At 35.7% G+C, this 19,685-nt stretch overlaps 1 protein-coding gene across 4 annotated transcripts in view; it reads right to left on the minus strand.

The window, feature by feature from the left end:
• LOC106881512 (uveal autoantigen with coiled-coil domains and ankyrin repeats protein) overlaps nt 1-19,685 on the minus strand; it is a 128,689-nt gene that overhangs the window by 33,005 nt on the left and 75,999 nt on the right. For all 4 annotated transcript variants that reach the window (XM_052968534.1, XM_052968532.1, XM_052968533.1 and 1 more), the window contains 5 exons: nt 19,015-19,070; nt 16,567-16,630; nt 10,610-10,719; nt 8,636-8,717; nt 7,729-7,801 (listed from right to left, as the gene is read on the minus strand). In XM_052968534.1, coding sequence (XP_052824494.1) covers nt 7,729-7,801; nt 8,636-8,717; nt 10,610-10,719; nt 16,567-16,630; nt 19,015-19,070 — 385 coding nt within the window. The remainder of the gene's footprint in view (nt 1-7,728; nt 7,802-8,635; nt 8,718-10,609; nt 10,720-16,566; nt 16,631-19,014; nt 19,071-19,685) is intronic.

The raw sequence follows: 19,685 nt of genomic DNA on the forward strand, positions 1-19,685 counted from the left end.
ATATATATATATATATATAATGTAAAGAACTTCTTTCAGTTTGTTTCATATATATATATATATATAAACACACGCATACATACACTTAAGTGTGGAGTGTGTGTGTATGTGTGTGTTTGTGTTTACTTCTACAAGTCTCTGAAAATAGCTTCATTAGATGCAATGATGCTGTTGTCATTTCCTTTGTTATCTGTTGGTTTTGAGCTTCAAAAATGAATAGGATAAATGGTAATGGTTAGTGACAGAAGGGTATCTGGCTGTAAAACAATGCTTCAATATTATATTCATTTGATCCATACTGGCATGGAAAAAAAAAAAAAACCGAATGTAAAAAGAAAACATAAAGAAATGAAATAAAAATACCTGTCCGAATTGCAATGTTGTAGCTTGAGATTATTTTAGTTAACAAGACAAGAATGACAGAAGTATGAGGGAGGTTGTTAGCTGCCAAAAAGAAGAGAGAGTTAAAAATATATTGAAGTTGTTGATTTGCTGTTTCACTTGTAACTGATCATTAGATAAGCATGCTTCCAAAATAGCTTTAGCCTGATTATAAGATACAAAGAGGAAAAGAAGAAAAAAAAAAGAAAAGAAAAGGAATTTACTAAAATCTTCTGTTCTCAAGTATTGTATTGTAAATTTGATTATCAGTGTGTTATTCAATGAAATCACAGTTGATTATATCAACAAAGCACCAACCTCTCAGTCAAAGACTCAATCATACATATTTTACCTCTACTGCTGTGTGATTCATTCTTGGATAAGGCAATTAACCGTTACTAACCTAGTTCACCTAACTGTTAATACAGGGATTGTATCGTAAAACAGTTTAACACTGTAGACAAGTGCTTCCCAACCCTTTTTTATTCTTGGGGAACACTTAACTCTCTTTGAAAGGTTTGGCAGTGCTAAATCCATTGGATACCACAAAGAAGGTTTAAAAAATGTTGCCTCATCCAAGACCTTGTTTTGATCAAATTCCCAAACAATCTCAATTATAAGGTAATTTTCTTTTTTTTTTCTGGAGGATGATACAAACAGGAAAATAGAACTCAAAATATGAGTACATATTCTTTTATTCTGGAGCACCACCTTCAAGGGGTTTTTTAGTCCAGAAATAGACCCCAAAGCTTATTCTTTGTAAGTGTAGTACTTACTCTGTCAGTCTCTTTTGCCAAACCACTAAGTTACGGGAATGTAAACACACCAACATCAGTTGTCAAGCGATGGTCAGGGGACAAGCACAGATACAAAGACACACACACATAAATATATACATACATATATATATACATATATATATATACAACAGGCTTCTTTCAGTTTCCGCCTACCAAATCACAAGGCTTTGGTTGGCCCAGGGCTATAGTAGAAGACACTTGCCCAAGGTGCCACACAACAGAACTGAACCCAGAATCATGAGAAGGGGAAGAAAGCTTCTTACCACACAGCTACACCTGCGCCTATATATTTTTTCATTTCATCAGCAGCCATTACAAAGTGTACTGCACAAAACGTTCGCCCTTTGAGTCACATACAGATGTCATGGATTCTCTGCTTTAACCCTTTTGTTGTCACATTTCTGTTAAAATATACTGCTTTTCTTTCAAATGATTTAAATGAGGAGTTTAGTAAAATAACAGCGGTTATTAAGCAGATGTTTGGAACATATATTGGTTTGAAATTTAAACACAAGTGCAGTAATTTCAGGGGAGGGCTAAGTTGACTGCATTGATCCCAGGATTCAACTAGTAAATATTTTATCAGCCCCAAAAGGATGAAAGGCAAAGTCAACCATGGTAGTATTTGAACTCATAACATAAAGAAAGATGAAATGCGGCAAAGCATTTTGCCCAGCATGCTAACAATTCTCTAGCTCATTGCCTTATTTGGAACATACTTTAAGAAGAAATTTTGACGGAAGATTTTAATTGAGATCACTTTCATATAAGAAGTATGCACAATAGAACAAGGGGTAGTCTCAGGCAGGTTGGTTTTAAAGGGTTAAGGAATACTTCCTGTGTGCATAATAAAATTATGAATATAAGATTAAACATAACAATTACTGAAAAATACATTTGCATATAATTAGCCTATGAATTACTATTTTTCTTGAAATCCCTGGCACTAGGGTTCTGGAGAACCCCAGTTCAATAGAATAACTTGTAGAATTTCCATGGGCAACAGTGAGATGAAATCCTCTCAGGAACAAGTAGTGCAATAGCTTAGCATCTGAATAATGCGGAAGATATTTCTTAACGATTTAATGCATTGAAAATAGAAATAATCTCCACTCCATTGGAAAAACTTTCTGGTTAATGGCATTCAACAAAAGGGAGAATTATCTGCGTGATATCTGAAGTGGTGGCAATATCAACAGCTAAGGAGAAAGTTAAAAGCATGGACTAAAAGCTTTAGAAAACTCAGCTACCGCAAAACTACCTCTTCATTTGAGTGTCACTGAATTTTCTCATGAAGTTTAACTACTTTGCTGAGAATTAAAAAGATGTTCTAATTGATCTCTCAGTAGAATATCTCATTAGTAATCCAGGTGAGAAAATAAATGAGTGTCTAGTCAACATCAACAAATATTGATCCATGGTTAAGACAGCTTTCCTGAACAATAAATATGTAAAGGAAACAAGCTAACTGAATCATGATATTGAATAGAATTATAAATGTTGCTTATCTTATACTAAAGATTACTTCGTTTGTAAACAAAACCACCTTCGGCTGTAATTCTAAGTCTACTGTCACTTCTGCATGTTCTTTATATATATATGTTCTATTTTGTTTTAATTTCATTCTTCTTTGTATTATACCAAAGACTGTGTTCAGAAGAAGAACATGACTAAAATACAACCAACACTGGTTCATGTTAACTATTCTTGTCTGTATGATGTGTGTTTGTGTATGTCTCTGTATGAATCAGTGTTGTTTAGATATGGAAATGACAATATGTGTGTGTGTGTGTGTGTGTGTGTGTGTGCTTCACTGTGATTATATGTTTACTAGGGATGACACGTAAAAGCACCCACTACACTCTCTGAGTGGTTGGCGTTAGGAAGGGCATCCAGCTGTAGAAACTCTGCCAAATCAGACTGGAGCCTGGTGTTGCCATCCGGTTTCACCAGTCCTCAGTCAAATCGTCCAACCCATGCTAGCATGGAAAGCGGACGTTAAACGATGATGATGATTGCATCAAATTTAGTTGTTGTTGATGATGACGATGATGATGATGATGATGCTGATGCTGATGAGCATGATGAAGATGATAGTAGTGGTGGTAGTGGTGGTGGTGGTGGCAGTGGAATTAATGATTATGATGATAATGGGAAGGTTGTGGTTGTGGTGAGGGTGTTGACAATGAGAAAGAATTCTACTTCAAGCATGGAGTTCACATTCCTTAAATTTTGTTATGTAAATATTCATATCACAGAGAAGTTTTTTTTTTTTTTTTTTGCAAATTGGACCCAGCTTCTATACAGAAAAAGAGTAAGGGTATGTATTTCATACATTGTACTTCATACATTGTACTTCATATAAACTATGGGTGCACATGAAGTCTAGTAGGACAATAGGTAAGCTGACAGTGAAAAAAGGGTTTTGTATGTAACAGATGTGCATGATTAGCTAGCAGAAAGAACACCCATGAAATTAATTCTTTCAAATGCTAAAAGGAATGGGAGAAAGGGCTCAGAAATAGTTGATGGCTTCTGTTATTCAGATGAGCTAACTAGGAGTTGAGGAGAGTGCTCTGAAGGTATAGTTGCCAAAGTAAAAATGGTCAGGAGAAAATTCAGGAGTTAGTATCTCTGTTGGAAACAAAGGAATTCTATTTCTCATTGAATGAAGCACAGATTGTATGATACTTGTGTATGAAGTATAATGCTGCATGGCAGTGAAACATAGACACAGAATGCAGAAGATATGTGAAGGGTATAATGAAATGAGACAAGCATTCTCCCTAACATGAACCAAAATTGCATTGCCTGCATTGATATGTATCTACCTGCTATAAAGCTCTTGGTATATATAGTTAAGCATCCAAACTTGTATTTCTTATAGCAGAGCTCACTGAAGGTGTATTTCACTATGTTTTTAATGCAGTTATTATTTCTCTATGATATATAAAGTAAATACTTTATTCTTTTGTCTGTATACTCTCTACTTATGATGTCAACAGCTATTATATATTGCATGAAAAAAATGAGTATTTTTAGTGCAACAGTGGCTGATGAAGTGAGTTGTCACCAAAACATCTTGATATAGTTGCAAACTAACTTGTGGTATGTAATGCTATAGTTTCTTTATGTGATAAATTTGAGGTTCACTTTTCCTCTTTTCTTAATTTACATAAAATCATAGCACTGATTACCTGTTGAGCCGTTGTGCACTCTCAGAGATTAAATATTTTTATATAAATAAATTAAATTGCACTACTTATATTCATGTATAGACCATGACAAGCCATCCAACCCATACCAGCATGGAAAGCATAAGTAAAATGATGATGACAATATTAACACACACACACACACACACACATACATAGGTGCATGTGTGTGTGTGTATATATACATATATATTCACACACGAACATATATATAGGAAGAGAGACAGAGGGAGGGAAAAAGCAAGAGGAGAAAGACTGAACTCTACAACCTCACCTAACAAGTGTTCTAGGAAATGAGAATAAAAAAATATCTGGTATTATAATAAAAATATCCAGAGGAAACAATGAAAAACCACTTTTGTAATATGTCGAGAAAGCCGTGTGCTTTAAATGTCTAAGATGAGTGAGTTATTGTCAACAAGATTATAATTTTCTGAATGGCTGAACACATCTTCAGAGTGTATATTCATAATATTTATATCTATACATCTATACTATATTCTGATTGGTTTGACCTTTCAGTGCCATCAAATGGCTGTAGCCTCAGGGAAAAGTGAGATTGTTAAACTTAGTTTAGAAATAAAGAGCGAGATCTTGTATACATTCAGGAATGAGATAACGGATGATGATCAGAAATCAATTCAACTGAAATTTAGATTAAATATAAATATACACGCTAACATTGAGGTTTATAATCTTGAAATATTTTAAGATTTTTTGAATGGTATTATGGTCAATAAATGCTACTAAAGGAAAAATTTGGCATTTAGCCTGAAGTGTGTGTGTTTGTGTGTGTGTGTGCATGTGTGCATGCATGAGTGTGTGTGTGTGTGTGTTCCAGTGTTTGGGTGTGTGGGTGGGTGTGTATTCCTTCAAAGCTAATGACTATTTTCATAACTTTTCAGAGTTTTCTGCTAGAAGAGTTCACACAGTGAAAAATCTCAATAATGACAGAGTGAATAATCAACTTTTGACTCTATGTATTCAATACTCTCTCTCCAAATTGTATATCTATATGTGTGTGTGTGTGTGTGTGTGTGTGTGTGTGCGTGTATTTATACATGTGTGCATATACATACATGATCTGATCAATAAGTATCCGGACTGTTGCTGTAATGAAGCTAAAGCATGCACAGTGAAGCCACTTGGCTCAGATTGACCTTGAACTCTGTTGTGCATGTGCACTAAGTCTTAATGTTCTAGTTCCCTTTTGCTGTGTACAGCAGTGTTTGGAAGTAACATGTGTAGTGTGTGTTCATCACATTGACTATGACAAAGAAAGTTGAGCAGAGAATCTGCATTAAATTATGCCAAAAGCAAGTGGTTCCTGCTCAGAGGCCTATGCAAACTTTTCAAAAAGTTTTCATCATTTTCAACACAATCAATGAGATTTTGTGCAACTGAAACCTAAGTGTCATTTTGGTCAGCTGAAAGCAGTTTGGGCGCAAACTTGGCAGACACGTGTCTCATACCCAAATCTTCAGTGATAATGGACTGAACTGAACCATACCTAATCTGCACATCCTCTGATCACTCATGGATGGTGATTCAGAGATTTCCCCCTCACTGCTGCACACACATTTGTGATGCTTTTCCCAGTTCTGCTAATTTTAGGTCTCCCAGAACGTTTGTCATTATCAACATTTTCTGGTCACCATGGAAACGTCTGAACCACTTGTACACTTGTGTGCAGCTCATACATGCCTCTCCAAACACTTTCTGAAACTTTGTGTAGGCCTCTGAGCAGGTATTGCCACCATGACAACTTTCTCTGTCATGGTCAATGCTATGATCACACGCTACACACCTTCCTTCCAAGCTCTGTTGTAAACAGCGGAAGTGAGCAAGAACATTAAAACTTAGTGCACATGCACAACAGAGGTCAAGGTCAATCTATACCGAGTGGCTTCACTGCATGCTATAGCTTCATTACTATGGCAACAGTCTGGATACTTATTGATTAGACCTCCTATACACAAGGTACATTCCAGAAGTTTTTAGACATTTTCTGGAGAGATATTTATTAATTCCAAAGAAGTACAAAACTCTAACCCTCTCTAAAATAGTAAAACACTTGTAGTAGTGCTCCAGCCACTTCACGAAGGTCCCATGGACATCCTCCAAAATGAAGATGTCCACAACCCTTGTCACAGCCTCCTTTATCTTCTCCTTCAGTTTTGGGAACAACCAAAAGTCACAGGGAGCAAAGTTTGGACTGTGGGGAGGGTGACAGACAGTTTTGATGCTCACCGCTGCCAAGTAGTTGATTACCAGGATGGAAATTGTGAACTTGTGCAGGTGCTGTGGCCTTTTGCAATGAAATCTCTCTTCTTGAACTTCCTCAAAACTTCCACAAAGTACTCTTTGTTGACCATCAGCCCAAAGGGAACCCATTGGATATAGATGATGCCCTTGCTGTCAAAAAAGGGGAGTCATCATAAACCTTCCAGTGGACTTGCTTTGCCTGTCCTCTTGCACCAGTGAAAAACAGATGCTCAGCTCATATGACTCAATCCATAAGCAGTGCTGAGCATTTCATAAATTTTGGTAGCATTTTTTGGCCAGTTTAAGACAAAACCTTATTGCAGAGTGAGCTTCCAAACTCAATGTATTTCATCTGACCCATACAAGTTTAGAAAAGTGGAGGTAAACGACGATAATGATGATAATAATTAAAAAGGTTCATATAATTCAAAATTATAATACATACATAAAGAATCCCTTTATAGTTTATGGCAGAACCAGGAATTTTTTTAATGGTTTCATTAGAGGAGAGAAAGAAACATTTATGAATGTTTTCAGGGTTTCTGAGACTAGTTAGTAGAATGAAGGAAATTAATTGTGAGGGGAATAAAATTTTTAAAAAATTGAGGAAGGGACAGATATATTGAATTATAGTAAATGATTTATTTATTGTTATACTTGGGGATGGTCATATTTTGGCCAATTAAATACATACACCGTACATTTGGTCTTCCCTTCAGCTTTATTATAATTATTATTTTAGTTTCTTTGTTAAAGTTCTTTCATCACACCTTCTGTGACCTTTTCAGTGACTCTCTATCTCATGTGTCTGCTCTTGTTCTGTGTTGCTGAAGAAGTCACAGGATAAGTGTTGAAAGAACTTGACAAAAAAACTAAAATAATAATAATAAAGCTGAAGTGAAGACCAAATATATAGTGTGAGTTGTTTAATTCGCAAAATATGACCATCCTTAAGTATAACAATATCCATTTCAACCCATGATTTCACATCAAGAATCTTGCAAAATAAATCCATAAACGTAAGATTTATTTATTCTTTTGTATCAATGAAGAATTCTTCAACAAACCTTCTTGCTGATCTTTCAGTTGTTGCTTCAGATGAATTGAGTTGTCAGTCTCATATTGATATCTCATATTTAACTAAAAATAAAACAATGAGACAACATTGTGAGTTCAGATTCTATCATAGACTACTTTGTTAGAAGACTTAATCCACCACTCACTTTAACATCACTTCCTGATCCATGTATCAGAAAATCTAAAATAAATGTAACATAGCTCGCTTACAATTTATAATGCCTATGCTATAGAAAGTAATCACATGTAAGTACATCTTGTTACTCCCCTTACTTATAGTAAAATATACAGAATATCTTGGCATGTTTTATGGCTGATTGGTCCTAGCCCAGAGGATGAGCAGCCCTCATTCTCCCGCCTAAAAAGAAAACTGAATGCTGTTTAAATAACAAGATGTTATATATTATACGTGTTTATGAATTTGTGTGTGTGTGTGTGTGTGTTGTATGAGTGTGTGTGCATATGTGTTATGTCTGAGTGGGTATTGGAAAAGGATTGCTAAAAAAACTGGTGCATTGAACAAAAACTGCGGTATTTATTCCATCCTGAGTTATGTCCATTGATACTAAGAAGATCTTAGCCATTTGATAATTAGAGATCAATAAAATAAGTATGGGGCAATGTGCTGCAGTCAATATAATAGACTGGAACCTCTGAAAGCTGTTCCCTGGCATGGTTGCAGACTAAAGTCTGACACAAATAAAAGAATAAAAGAATTTTCAAATGGGAGAGAGAGAGAGAGAGAGAGAGAGAGAGAGAGAGAGAGAGAGAGAGAGAGAGAGAGAGAGAGAGAGAGAGAGAGAGAGAGAGAGAGAGAGAACATCTAACTTAGAAATGAAATAACTACCGTGTTGTGAATGAAATTTCAGAAAGACCAAATACACAAATTACACATACTTCATTCAAAATCTTCTTCTTTTCACTGGTAAAGGTATCAGATTTCTTTGTTAGTTTTAGTTGCTGTTGGGATAATTTCTTCCTATAAATATAGATAAAATATACTCATTTACTTCTTTAGTCAACGACAGTTTGTACATATGTTACATAATATATATGTCTGATACAATGTATATGTCTCATAATGTATGTGTCTAAAACAAAGCAATAAGTAACAAGTAATATCTAAAAAAGTCTTATTGTTAGTCCACTTCATGGTTCCAGTGAACATAATGGAAAAGCCATTGCCCTGGAAGATAATGAGGGAGATGCCTTTTTAGATATTACTTGTTACTTATTGTTTTATGTATGTATCTTATAATGTATGTCTGATAATGTATATGTCTAAAACAATAAGTAACAAATAATACCTGAAAACTTATACATTGTATAAGATATACATTATTAGACACACATTATAAGACATATGCAATGTAAGACATATCCATTATAAGAGATATACATTATCATTGTTCCTTGTTCCTTGAGTCTGAGGATTGATTTCTTCTCCTGGATGAATATTTAGACCATTAATGCTGATGGCAAATATGGCTTACAAGGTCAATCCTCACATAAGAACACAAGATTGCATTGGCTACATGTGAATGTTGGAGTTGGTCATGGTTGCTGCTGTCTGGCTTTCTGTTGCCATTGTCTCTCTCTTCCTCTTTTCTTATTCTTTCTCTTTCAAACAGTGTTTCATTATTGCTTATGTTTTTGTCAGTATAAGACATATACATCATAAAACATTGTATAAGACATATACTTCATAAGATATTGTATAAGACATATACTTCATATAAGGGATATTCATTATGTGACATGTGCCTTATAAGGCGTATACATCATAAGATATTGTATAAGACATACACATTGTATATGTTGATCATTCAAAAGTGTATAGTTTGTAACAAAGAAAGCAAATCTGAAAATATTGCAAGCATTGAAGGAAATTCCAATTTGCCCAAAATACTGGAAAGGTAGAGTTGAAGAGGATAAGAAGAATTAGGTTGAAGAGGATATCAGGTTTCATTTAATCAGTTACTGCTGCATCTTTATCCTAAATCTAACACCAGAGAGAGAGAGAGAGAGAGAGAGAGAGAGAGAGAGAGAGAGAGAGAGAGAGAGAGAGAGAGAGAGAGAGAGAGAGAGAGAGAGAGAGAGAGAGAGAGAGAGAGCTTTGTAATGATATTAGTGCTTCAACAGGGTAAACGGTAACAATAATGATGTTGGAAGCTATACATTAGAATCAGTTTTAGGAATCAAATGAACCAATAAGAATCTTTTTTTTTTCTAAGCAAATTTACTTAAGGATGCAATTAGATATTGATATACAAGAATCACAAAGAATTTTGTTTTGTCTTCAAGTAGTTGCTGCTTTAAGCACTATACTTATTTAATAAACCACTACTTTGCTCCTGGCTGGTGGTTGTTGTTCTTTAGCCCTAGGTAAGTCCTGATTGAACAGAATATGATCAACTGCATTTAAGTTATAACTGTTTTTACTTTTCTAAGAGTATTATTTAATGTGTGTGTGATGCTGTGAAATGCCCAGTATCTTAGGTACAGGTGTGGCTGTGTAGTAAGAAGTTTGCTTCCCAACCACATAGTTCTGGGTTCATTCCCACTGCTTGGCAACTTGGGCAAGTGTTTTCTACTATAGCCTTGGGCTGATCAAAGCCTTGTAAGTGGATTTGGTAGACAGAAACTGAAAGAAGCCTGTCATGTGTGTGTGTGTGTGTGTGCGTGTGCGTGTGTGTGTGTGTGTGCGTGTGCATGCGTGCGTGCATGCATGTGTGTATGCGTTGTTGTTGTGTGTGTGTGTGAGTGCTTGATTTTCAAATACATAATCAACTCCGAATGCAATACAGAAATTATTTGATTCCATAAACAGTTGAGGACATGAATTTACAAAATACACAAACCAAACCTCACTTCTCAGACAACAAATCTTGTTCTAGTTTTAGTTCCGCATCCAATTCAAGTTGAAGCTTCTGATATTCTTTCTTCTTCGAAACAACTTCATTATTCAGAGATCGCTCAGTCTGTTTTCAAAATATATATAATAAAAAATTTCATATAAAAAAACAAAAGCAAAAATTATAAAATGAAGTAAAGGACAGCTTTTTCTTAATGGCATTCAAGAGATTGCTCGTTGATTCCTTGAGATTATCTCTCCCTTCTCATTTGGAGTTAGTTGCAACTGCTGTGTGTGCGATGATCCAGGCTTTGATGGTTTTGGCATATTTTAACCTTCGATATCGTTCATTCAGAGAGCATCAATTATCACTAAGATGAAGGACGGTACAATAAAAGGTTTGAAGATGTAAAACATGGAAGGCAATGACATTTGATTGAGAGGGAAAGTTGCAGACAAACCAGACACAGTAAGGAAGACTGTAGTTATAAGACTGGATGAAGGAACGAATGAAGAAAGGTATAACAGTTCCAATTATGAATTGGTAAACTTGTATTGCTTTACATTCAGATTCCCATCAAAGTTAAACTTAGATTTCATCTTTCTAGTCTCAATAAAATAAATTCCAATTAAATATTGGGGCCAATTTTTGTTTTTAACCCCAGAAATGTGTGACCGTTTGTTTACATAAGAAAGTAATGTTTTATGTCTGTAGAAGACGGTCAGGTATTAAAATAAACGGCTTGCAATAGTTTATTTCCAGTGTTTTGAATTCAGATCCAGCTAGGACCAGTGTCGCCTTTAGGATTGATAAAATAATAAAAGTACCAGTAATATACTGATATTGATTTTAATCAATTATGCCTCTTCTGCATGAATTTATCAGCTTGTGAGGTGTCAATATTACATCTCTGTAGGGTGGCTGTGACAGAGAAACCAATACAGATTGGAGCCATATACATTACAGCATTTAATGTTTGTCTCTCTTTGTTCCATACCAGTAATATACTAGGGCTGAGTCAATCAAATATAACTCTACAATACTTAGTGATAAGCTAGCTTAAGTATGAAATCAATATTATCTCTCTAAAATAAAGTGTGATTTCAATTGCCGAGACAGCACAATTCTCTCTTCAAACTGTTCACAGATCATATGCAGGTAACTCAACCAGGGCCTCCAAGATGGGTGGGAAGAAGGAAATTATCACCAGAATCCTAGCTCAAACTCTTGCAACAAAGTGTACTAGGGGCCCCCAAGGGCCAGGTGTTGGTGGTAGGGTGTAAACAGCAATTGTATTCAAACAGAAATTTAGCTTTTAAATGACAAGAATTTCTTGTGCATCTGTAAATTCTTGATATGATACAAACACTAAATTCTTGTATATAATGTTTGGTTTGGAAAACTTTAGATAATATTTTAAGTGACTGGATGTAAGTGTCATCCATTATCAGACCTACTTCTCTTACACCACTTTAGATCAACAATTTCAATCTGTTACTGCGAAGGAGAGAGAGAGGATTCTATCTCTTCTCTGTTTGATTCAATAGACTTAGAGACAGAGTTATGATGAGATTTATAGTGCTGAAGGTGTCACAACATAACTTTTCTTCTTTCTATTTCCTTTGAAATAACTTTGCTATAAAACATGGTAAGAGAAGAGAAAACAAATACAACTCACCTATGAAAAAATGTATAATAAACTTAATACCAGTAGAATCTATAAATCAATTTATAGTCTCTATATTTCCTTCAAGTATGAGACATTTCTTGTCTGCTATTTCACAAGACATAGATAACCAATAATTAGTGATAAGCTATATTAACTTCTGTCTGCCATTTAATGGACTTACATGGTCCAATAGCTACCCCACCCCCAAGTACTTATATCTAATTTCTGTTATGATAACCATATGAGAGACAAACATTTGCATGGATTGGATATCAGTATACTGCAGGTATCTTTCTCTCATGGCAAGAACTGAACTCAGCACTGCAAACCAAGACAACAACATTATGGTGCTCTTGTTACTGAAAATGGTGAACTTTATTGTCCCCTTACATCACTGGTTCTGAAACTGATAAATAACAGCCCCCTTTACAAATATTAATGAAATTTTCCCCACCTTCTATCTTTATTAATGAGAAGACAAAACAGAGTTGGCATCCATATGATTCCTTTTTTCTTTTTCTGTGGTGTTGGGCAAATCTTATAATTTTATAAGAATTTTGATTCCCAGCTACAGGATTTCAGGTTCAGTCCCACTGAAAAGCACCTTGAACGAGTGTCTTGTACTATAGCCCCAGGATGATCAAAGTGAACTTGGTAGATAGACAGACAGACAGACACACACACACGCAGTAGAAGACACTTACTCAAGGTGCCATGCAGTGGGACTGAACCTAGACCTATGTGGTTGGGAAGCGAGCTTCTTACCACACAGCCACACCTGCACCTATATATATTCTTATATTCTCATAACAATGTATTCTAGAGCATTCTACTCCCAAACGCCTTCCTCCAGGTACATATGGAAATAAAGTTATATATTTAATTCTAATGGAATATTTACTCTCAAAAAAAAAACCTTATTTTAATCAATAATGAACAGGTTTAACAGAATTTCTCTTTGAGCAATTAAAGGTTTCATATTTCTTTGTTATCATAAAATGTCCAAATATTTCTCTTATTGCATTCTTCTCACAGCATAAGAAATTTTAATGACAGAATATTTATCCTAGACCATATTAATACTAATCTATATTGGATATTTTCAGTGCTTTGAACTCTGGAAACTCTTCAGATATACTTTTCAAGACATAAATCATTTAAATATATCATACCTGAAGACCAAACGCATTAATTTTATATTGATAGCTGTAGCACTTAGTTAAATGCATTAAATTATATTGATAGCTATAGTTCTTAGTTAACTGATTTAACCTTAAAGAAGCATAGGTCACTGGTCATACCATTAAACGAACGTCTTCACTGGCAATCATAATTATAATTATCTATTCTTATGTATGATAATGTTTGGGTGAACACTTATATCACTAGTAGAATTTTCTCCAAATGAGTGGTTTTAATTAAGACTATTGCAAATTGAAAAGCATTATAATTCTTCTGCAATTTGCATCTCAACCCTCTATATTATACATGTACAAGGTGGTGTCAACAATTTCCAGGACTAATCATGTTTAATTAACTTATTTGCCTAAGTTTTAACATCATCTCCTTCAAAATAGTCACCTTGTGCAGCAATACACTGTGCCCAGCATTCCTGTCACTTTTGGAATCTGGTCTGGAAGTCGTTTTCTGTAAGCAAGTTGATGACCTTCTGTGATTCACTCTGGATCTCAACAATTTGAGCTACCTTTTCATCTTGGGAAGAGATGGAAGTCCGCAGGTGCTAAATCTGGTGAATAGGATGGGTGTGGAAGTGATACCATGTTGCTTTTGATGAGAAACTCATGAGTGAGGAGAGCTCCGTGACAGGGTGCATTGCTGGCCTGAAGAATCGAATTCTTCATGCTCTACAGGTCCAGTTGCTTTCACCAAATGTCCTCTCTCAAACGCTTCAAAATGTCACAGTAGAACTCTCAATTGGTGGTCTGGCCCTGGGGCACAAATTCTCGATGCATAATAACACTTTTCCAGAGATGACACTCGTGGTCGGTCTTCCAGATTGCCCATCTTCTGGAGGATGTTTTCCTGCTTTCCGAGTGCATGTGCCACTCAAAACATCATGTATGACCCATTGCCTTGTAGTTGTAAGATTGCTGGAGCAATATATATATATATATATATCGCACCTATACTATAAGTAGAGGCATGGCTATATAGTAAGAAGTTTGCTACTCAACGACATGGTTTCAGATTCAGTCCCATTGCAAGGTAACTGCCTTCTACTATAACGCTGGGTCCCTGACCAAAGCCTTGGGAATAGATTTGGTAGATGGAAACTGAAAGAAGCCTGTTGTATATAAATGTGTGTGTGTGTGTGTGTGTGTGTGTGTGTGTGTGTGTGTGTGTGTGTTACTGTTTCTTTGCTGCAGCATTGCATGATAGTTGCAAAGTGAGTGTGATCGTCATGCAAGCAGTGTTCTTTGCTTCCAATCAACCAAGACATAATCTGGCAATGGGGAAATGTTACCATATTTGGAAACATGTGAGGCTTGGAGAAAGAAAGGGCATTTGGCTGGAGAGAATCTGCCTCAACAAATTTCATCCTACTCATGTGAGCATGGGAAAAAAATGGACATTGAAATAGCGATGTTGTTAATATTATTATTAAATTGCTGTTATTAAATCATTTTTGTTGTTGTTATTATTATTATTATATTCCACCAAGGTCAACTTTCCCTTTCATCCTTTTGAAATTGAAAAAATAAGTACCAGTTGACCACTGGGAGTCGATGTAATTGACATAACCCCTCCCCCCGAATTTGCTGGTTTTGTGTCAAAATATGAAACAGTTATTATTATTATTATTATTATCATTAGAGTGTTGTTATTATTATCAAAATAAATTGTTAAAACAAGTTCTTAAAAGAAAACAAAATGGAAAAAGAGAAGAAAGACAATGGTAATGCTGAGAACAGTGGTGATGGTCACCTCGTCCTCATGCTTTTCCTCCTTTTTCTTCTGTCATTAGGTGGGGGGGATTCGACAATGGCAATTGTAAAGTCCATACCTAACTCAAGTGTATTATTGATGGATATAATATGATGAAAGACTTGCTTCCAAGATTGAGACTAGATCAAAGGCGCAGCTGTCCGGGAGATTATTTTCTATTCAAAAGATTAATGGTTGCTTCAGTCTACAGAGAATATTTCAAAAGAGGAAGTCTTATTTGTTTCATTGACAATCTTGATATTTTATATTAAATACATCCATTGATATCAGATTTGTTTAATCACAGTGGGGAAGCTACTTTTAAGTGACATACTCACACATACGTTCACATATAGTGTTTTCTTCATGCGAAGGGACATGGTCTAGTGGATAGGTGCATTTGGTTCGCACTCATAAGATCATAAGTTCAATTCCTGAACTGAGTAGTGCATTTAGTCTTTGAGCAAAGCACTTCATATCATGTTACTCCAGTCTACCCAGCTGGAATGAGTACCAGTCATATGCTAGTACAGCTTTTTCTCTCACCAACTGTTACATCGTAGAAGCTCCTCTGGACCAAAGATGCAAGGGCCAAGAGCATGTCTATGTCAGCTCACAACTAAATAGGCACCGAAAATAATTAACAAGAACATGGTACATGTTGTCAAGTCATGCTTTCTCACAAGTGATGGCTGGCTGTATGCATGGTATCGTCTCCTTGTAAGCTGCTACAAGGTATACATGTCGTTGGCAATGTTTTTGAAAGTCCCCTTTTCCTACAGGCATGGGTTGGACAGTTTGATGTTTCTAATAAGGAAAGGACAAGCAACTGACTTTGTATATATTTTTATATGGCTTAGTTGGAGAGGGTGATACTGATGACTCTTCTGGGGCCCTGAGACCAGAGACCTAACCCTAACCCTAACCCTAACCCTAACCAGAATGCTTGCAACAGCAAAAGCTACACTAAAGGTACTAAAGTGTGAAATACTGATATTGAACTGAGCGATGGATTATGTTTACCACTCACAAATAGATTTGTCCTCCAACAGATTTTCATATAGTTTCTGCCTGCAAACTTTCCACTCACAGGGCTTTAGTCAAACTGAGGCTATGGTAAAAGACACTTGTTCCAGATGATACCATGCAGTGAGACACAACCTGAAGCTACATAGTTGCAAAGCAAACATTACAACCACACAGCTATTTCTGTACCCAGATCTTAACCATACAGCAAATTAAGTCATGCCTTAATACATGAGATAAATGGATATATCTGTATTTGACATTTTATTAGATAAGAGAAATGAAAAATCTTTAAATGATGGACATAAGATGGTAGAATGAAAGGTGCTTACAGTTTGAATATCTTGGTTTAATAAGTTACTAGCTGATAACTCTTCCTTGATTTTAACTTCTTCCCTGTCAAGCCAGAAATATAATAATTAAGTTAATGTTGGCATTGCTGTAGGTATTAAATACATAATTAGAAAGACTTAGAAAAACATTGGAAGAAAGAGGTGCTGACTTCAGATCTTGGGTTGTTGGGGTGTATATGCAAGGTGACACAAGACTGAGAATAATAACAATGTACTATACCACAGATTTTTCTGATTTGTACTAATTTTATTGTTAAAACTAATGAGGGAGCCTCTGCATGATCACTTGACCTGGAAGAAATAGCAGTTAAAATTCTGCAAACACCATCCTACTATCTTTGCAATTAATAAAAAAAATTAGTTTCATAAATGAATTCCATAGCAACCAGAGTAAAAGTACAATGACAAATCAAAACATGGGACCACAAGGAGGGATATATGAGTTGGAATTCTGAAAACCTTTGTTCTAGGAACATCTGAAGAAAAGATAAGAATGATTATGGATAGAATGTCTTTGATTATAGGCTTGCTTGAAGAAGGTTGACCTGGGTCTGCTATAAAAACTGATCAAACAAATCTATTTGTTAGAGGAATGAATATCTATTAGAATACAATGTTGCCATTCCATGAGTACTGCAAGAATTGAACTTGGCACTAAAAGTCTATGGAATCATTTATTAATCCTACAGCATTGCTACTGCTCAGTCTCAACAGGTATTGAATAGTTACACTATAGAACATGGAGACACCAACTGAGTCTTGATCACAGATGTAACGGAATGACTGAAACATGGTGTTTAAACCACACATTCACAGCAAAATACTCATCCACATAAACAAGCTTACTACTACATCACTCGTATTAACGCCCCCCCCCCATTTCCTATGAAGCTGTACTTGAAGGGAGAGTACCAGATGGTTAGAGATAGGGGTTGAGGATAAATAAGTGATGGGCAGCAGTGGAGGTGCAGCTTCATAGGAAATGGGTGGTGGTGGTGGTGGTAAGAGGAGTGCTGAAGGAGTAAGCTTGTTTTATGTGTATTTTGCTCTCAGTCATTCTGTTACGTCTGTGATCAGGACTCAGCAGATGTCTCCATGTGATAAAGTGTGACTATTCCATACTTGTTGAGATTGAGCAGTAGCAATGCCGTAGGATTAACAAATGGTTCCATTGACTTTTGGCGCCAAGTTCAATTCTTGTATTACTCATGAAATGGCAGTGGTGGCAGAGTAGCCATGTCCCTTCTGCTTATTCCAGCTTGTTCCTGGCATAAAATCACCCCTCCAGCCTCACAAATCCTCCCCACCCCAACGTAGTCAAGAGGGCTTTTCCCTTTTTCTTGTCTTTTTCTATCATGCAAATTACTTGGCAACCCCACGAGAGCTGGTAGCATGAAAAATGCACCCAGTACACACTGTAAAATCGTTGGCGTTAAGGAGAGCATCCAGCCATAGAAACCAAGCTGACATGGAGCCCAATGCAGTCCTGCATCTCACCAGATCCTCTTCAACTCTCCAACCCATGACAGCAAAGAACATGAATGCTAAATGATGATGATGATGATGATGATGATGCTGGTGCTTACATTCCATGTCTGCTGTTTGTCTGAGTTTGTCTCGTCTAAAAACATATACGACTGGTCTTTTACAAATGACTAACAACATGTCTTCTCACATTAACCACGTATGTCATCATAGATTTATAACCGTTTCTGCTTCATTCCAAAATGAATCCCAAACAGAGAGATTAATATGTTGTGCTGTGCTACACCCAAACCACAATATCTGCACTACAGATTCAATAGTCCATGAAATTGGTACCTCATCTTACTGTTCAGTGTATAACACACACACACAAACACACACATCTATATATGCATTCAGACAAAAATACATACAGGCATACATATACGCACACACACAACTATGTGCAAATTCAGACATACATACTACGTACACACACATATGCACTGCTACATACAGATTCAGACACACATACACATGTGCATACACATACATATGTGCATATACATACACATATACACACACATGCAAACACATTCAGATAAACACACACATATGGACATGCATATATGTATACACAACTATATACAGACTCAGAAATAGACATGTACACATACATTCAGAGATCTAGACACACATACACATTCACACACACACGAACAAAGATACACACACACACACACACACACGCATATAACCATACACATCTCTCTAATCCAGACAAGCGTGACAATACAAGTACACAATTTGTTAATGATAATAGACAACATTGATGTTTCAAAATATTTGTAAATAAAAAAAATACATAGCTAAATAAATATTATGTTTATGTCTGTTCTATAGAGATATAAAAATAATATTGTATGACAGAAATGATATTGAAAGAATTTAAAGAAAACTGACTTCTTTGTTACTTCATTTCTTGACAGAACCATTTTCAAGCATTTTTCTGTATTTTCCTGTAATATAAAATATATACAATCTGCTTGTTATAATATTTTTTTCTAATTAAGGTGTCAAGCTGACAGAATAGTTGGCACATTGGACAAAGCTTAACACTTTAGCATTTAAACTGGCCATATTCAGCCAAAATATTCCACATGTTTTATGCTCAAACTGGCCAGATCTAGCCTCTCACTCCTTCCTTACAATTCCGTTATAAAAATTAACCGTTATCTCATCAAAATCTTAAAGCTACATGATAAACCAGATTAATTAAAACCAATGTGAATAAATAAGCCTTAATTTGACAGAATAATGTGAATGTTAAAGGTTAATGACATTTCTTTCGGATTTTTATGTTTTGAGTTCAAATTCTGTAGAGGTTAACTTTGCCTTTTAATTTTTCAAGGTCGATAAAATAAGTACCAGACAATTGGGTTTGATGTAATCAACTGTTCCCTCCCCTCAAAATTGCTGGCCGTGTGCTAAAATTACAAAGAATTGTAATTATTTCTAATTTAGGCACACGGTCAGCAAATTTGAAGGAAAGGGTTTTAGTCAGTACCATCTACACAGTACTTGACTGTACTTTACTTTTATTGAGCATACCATGGAAGGATTGAGCATACCAT

The sequence above is a fragment of the Octopus bimaculoides genome, chromosome 6 (genome assembly GCF_001194135.2).
Source record: "Octopus bimaculoides isolate UCB-OBI-ISO-001 chromosome 6, ASM119413v2, whole genome shotgun sequence".
Taxonomy (NCBI): domain Eukaryota; kingdom Metazoa; phylum Mollusca; class Cephalopoda; order Octopoda; family Octopodidae; genus Octopus; species Octopus bimaculoides.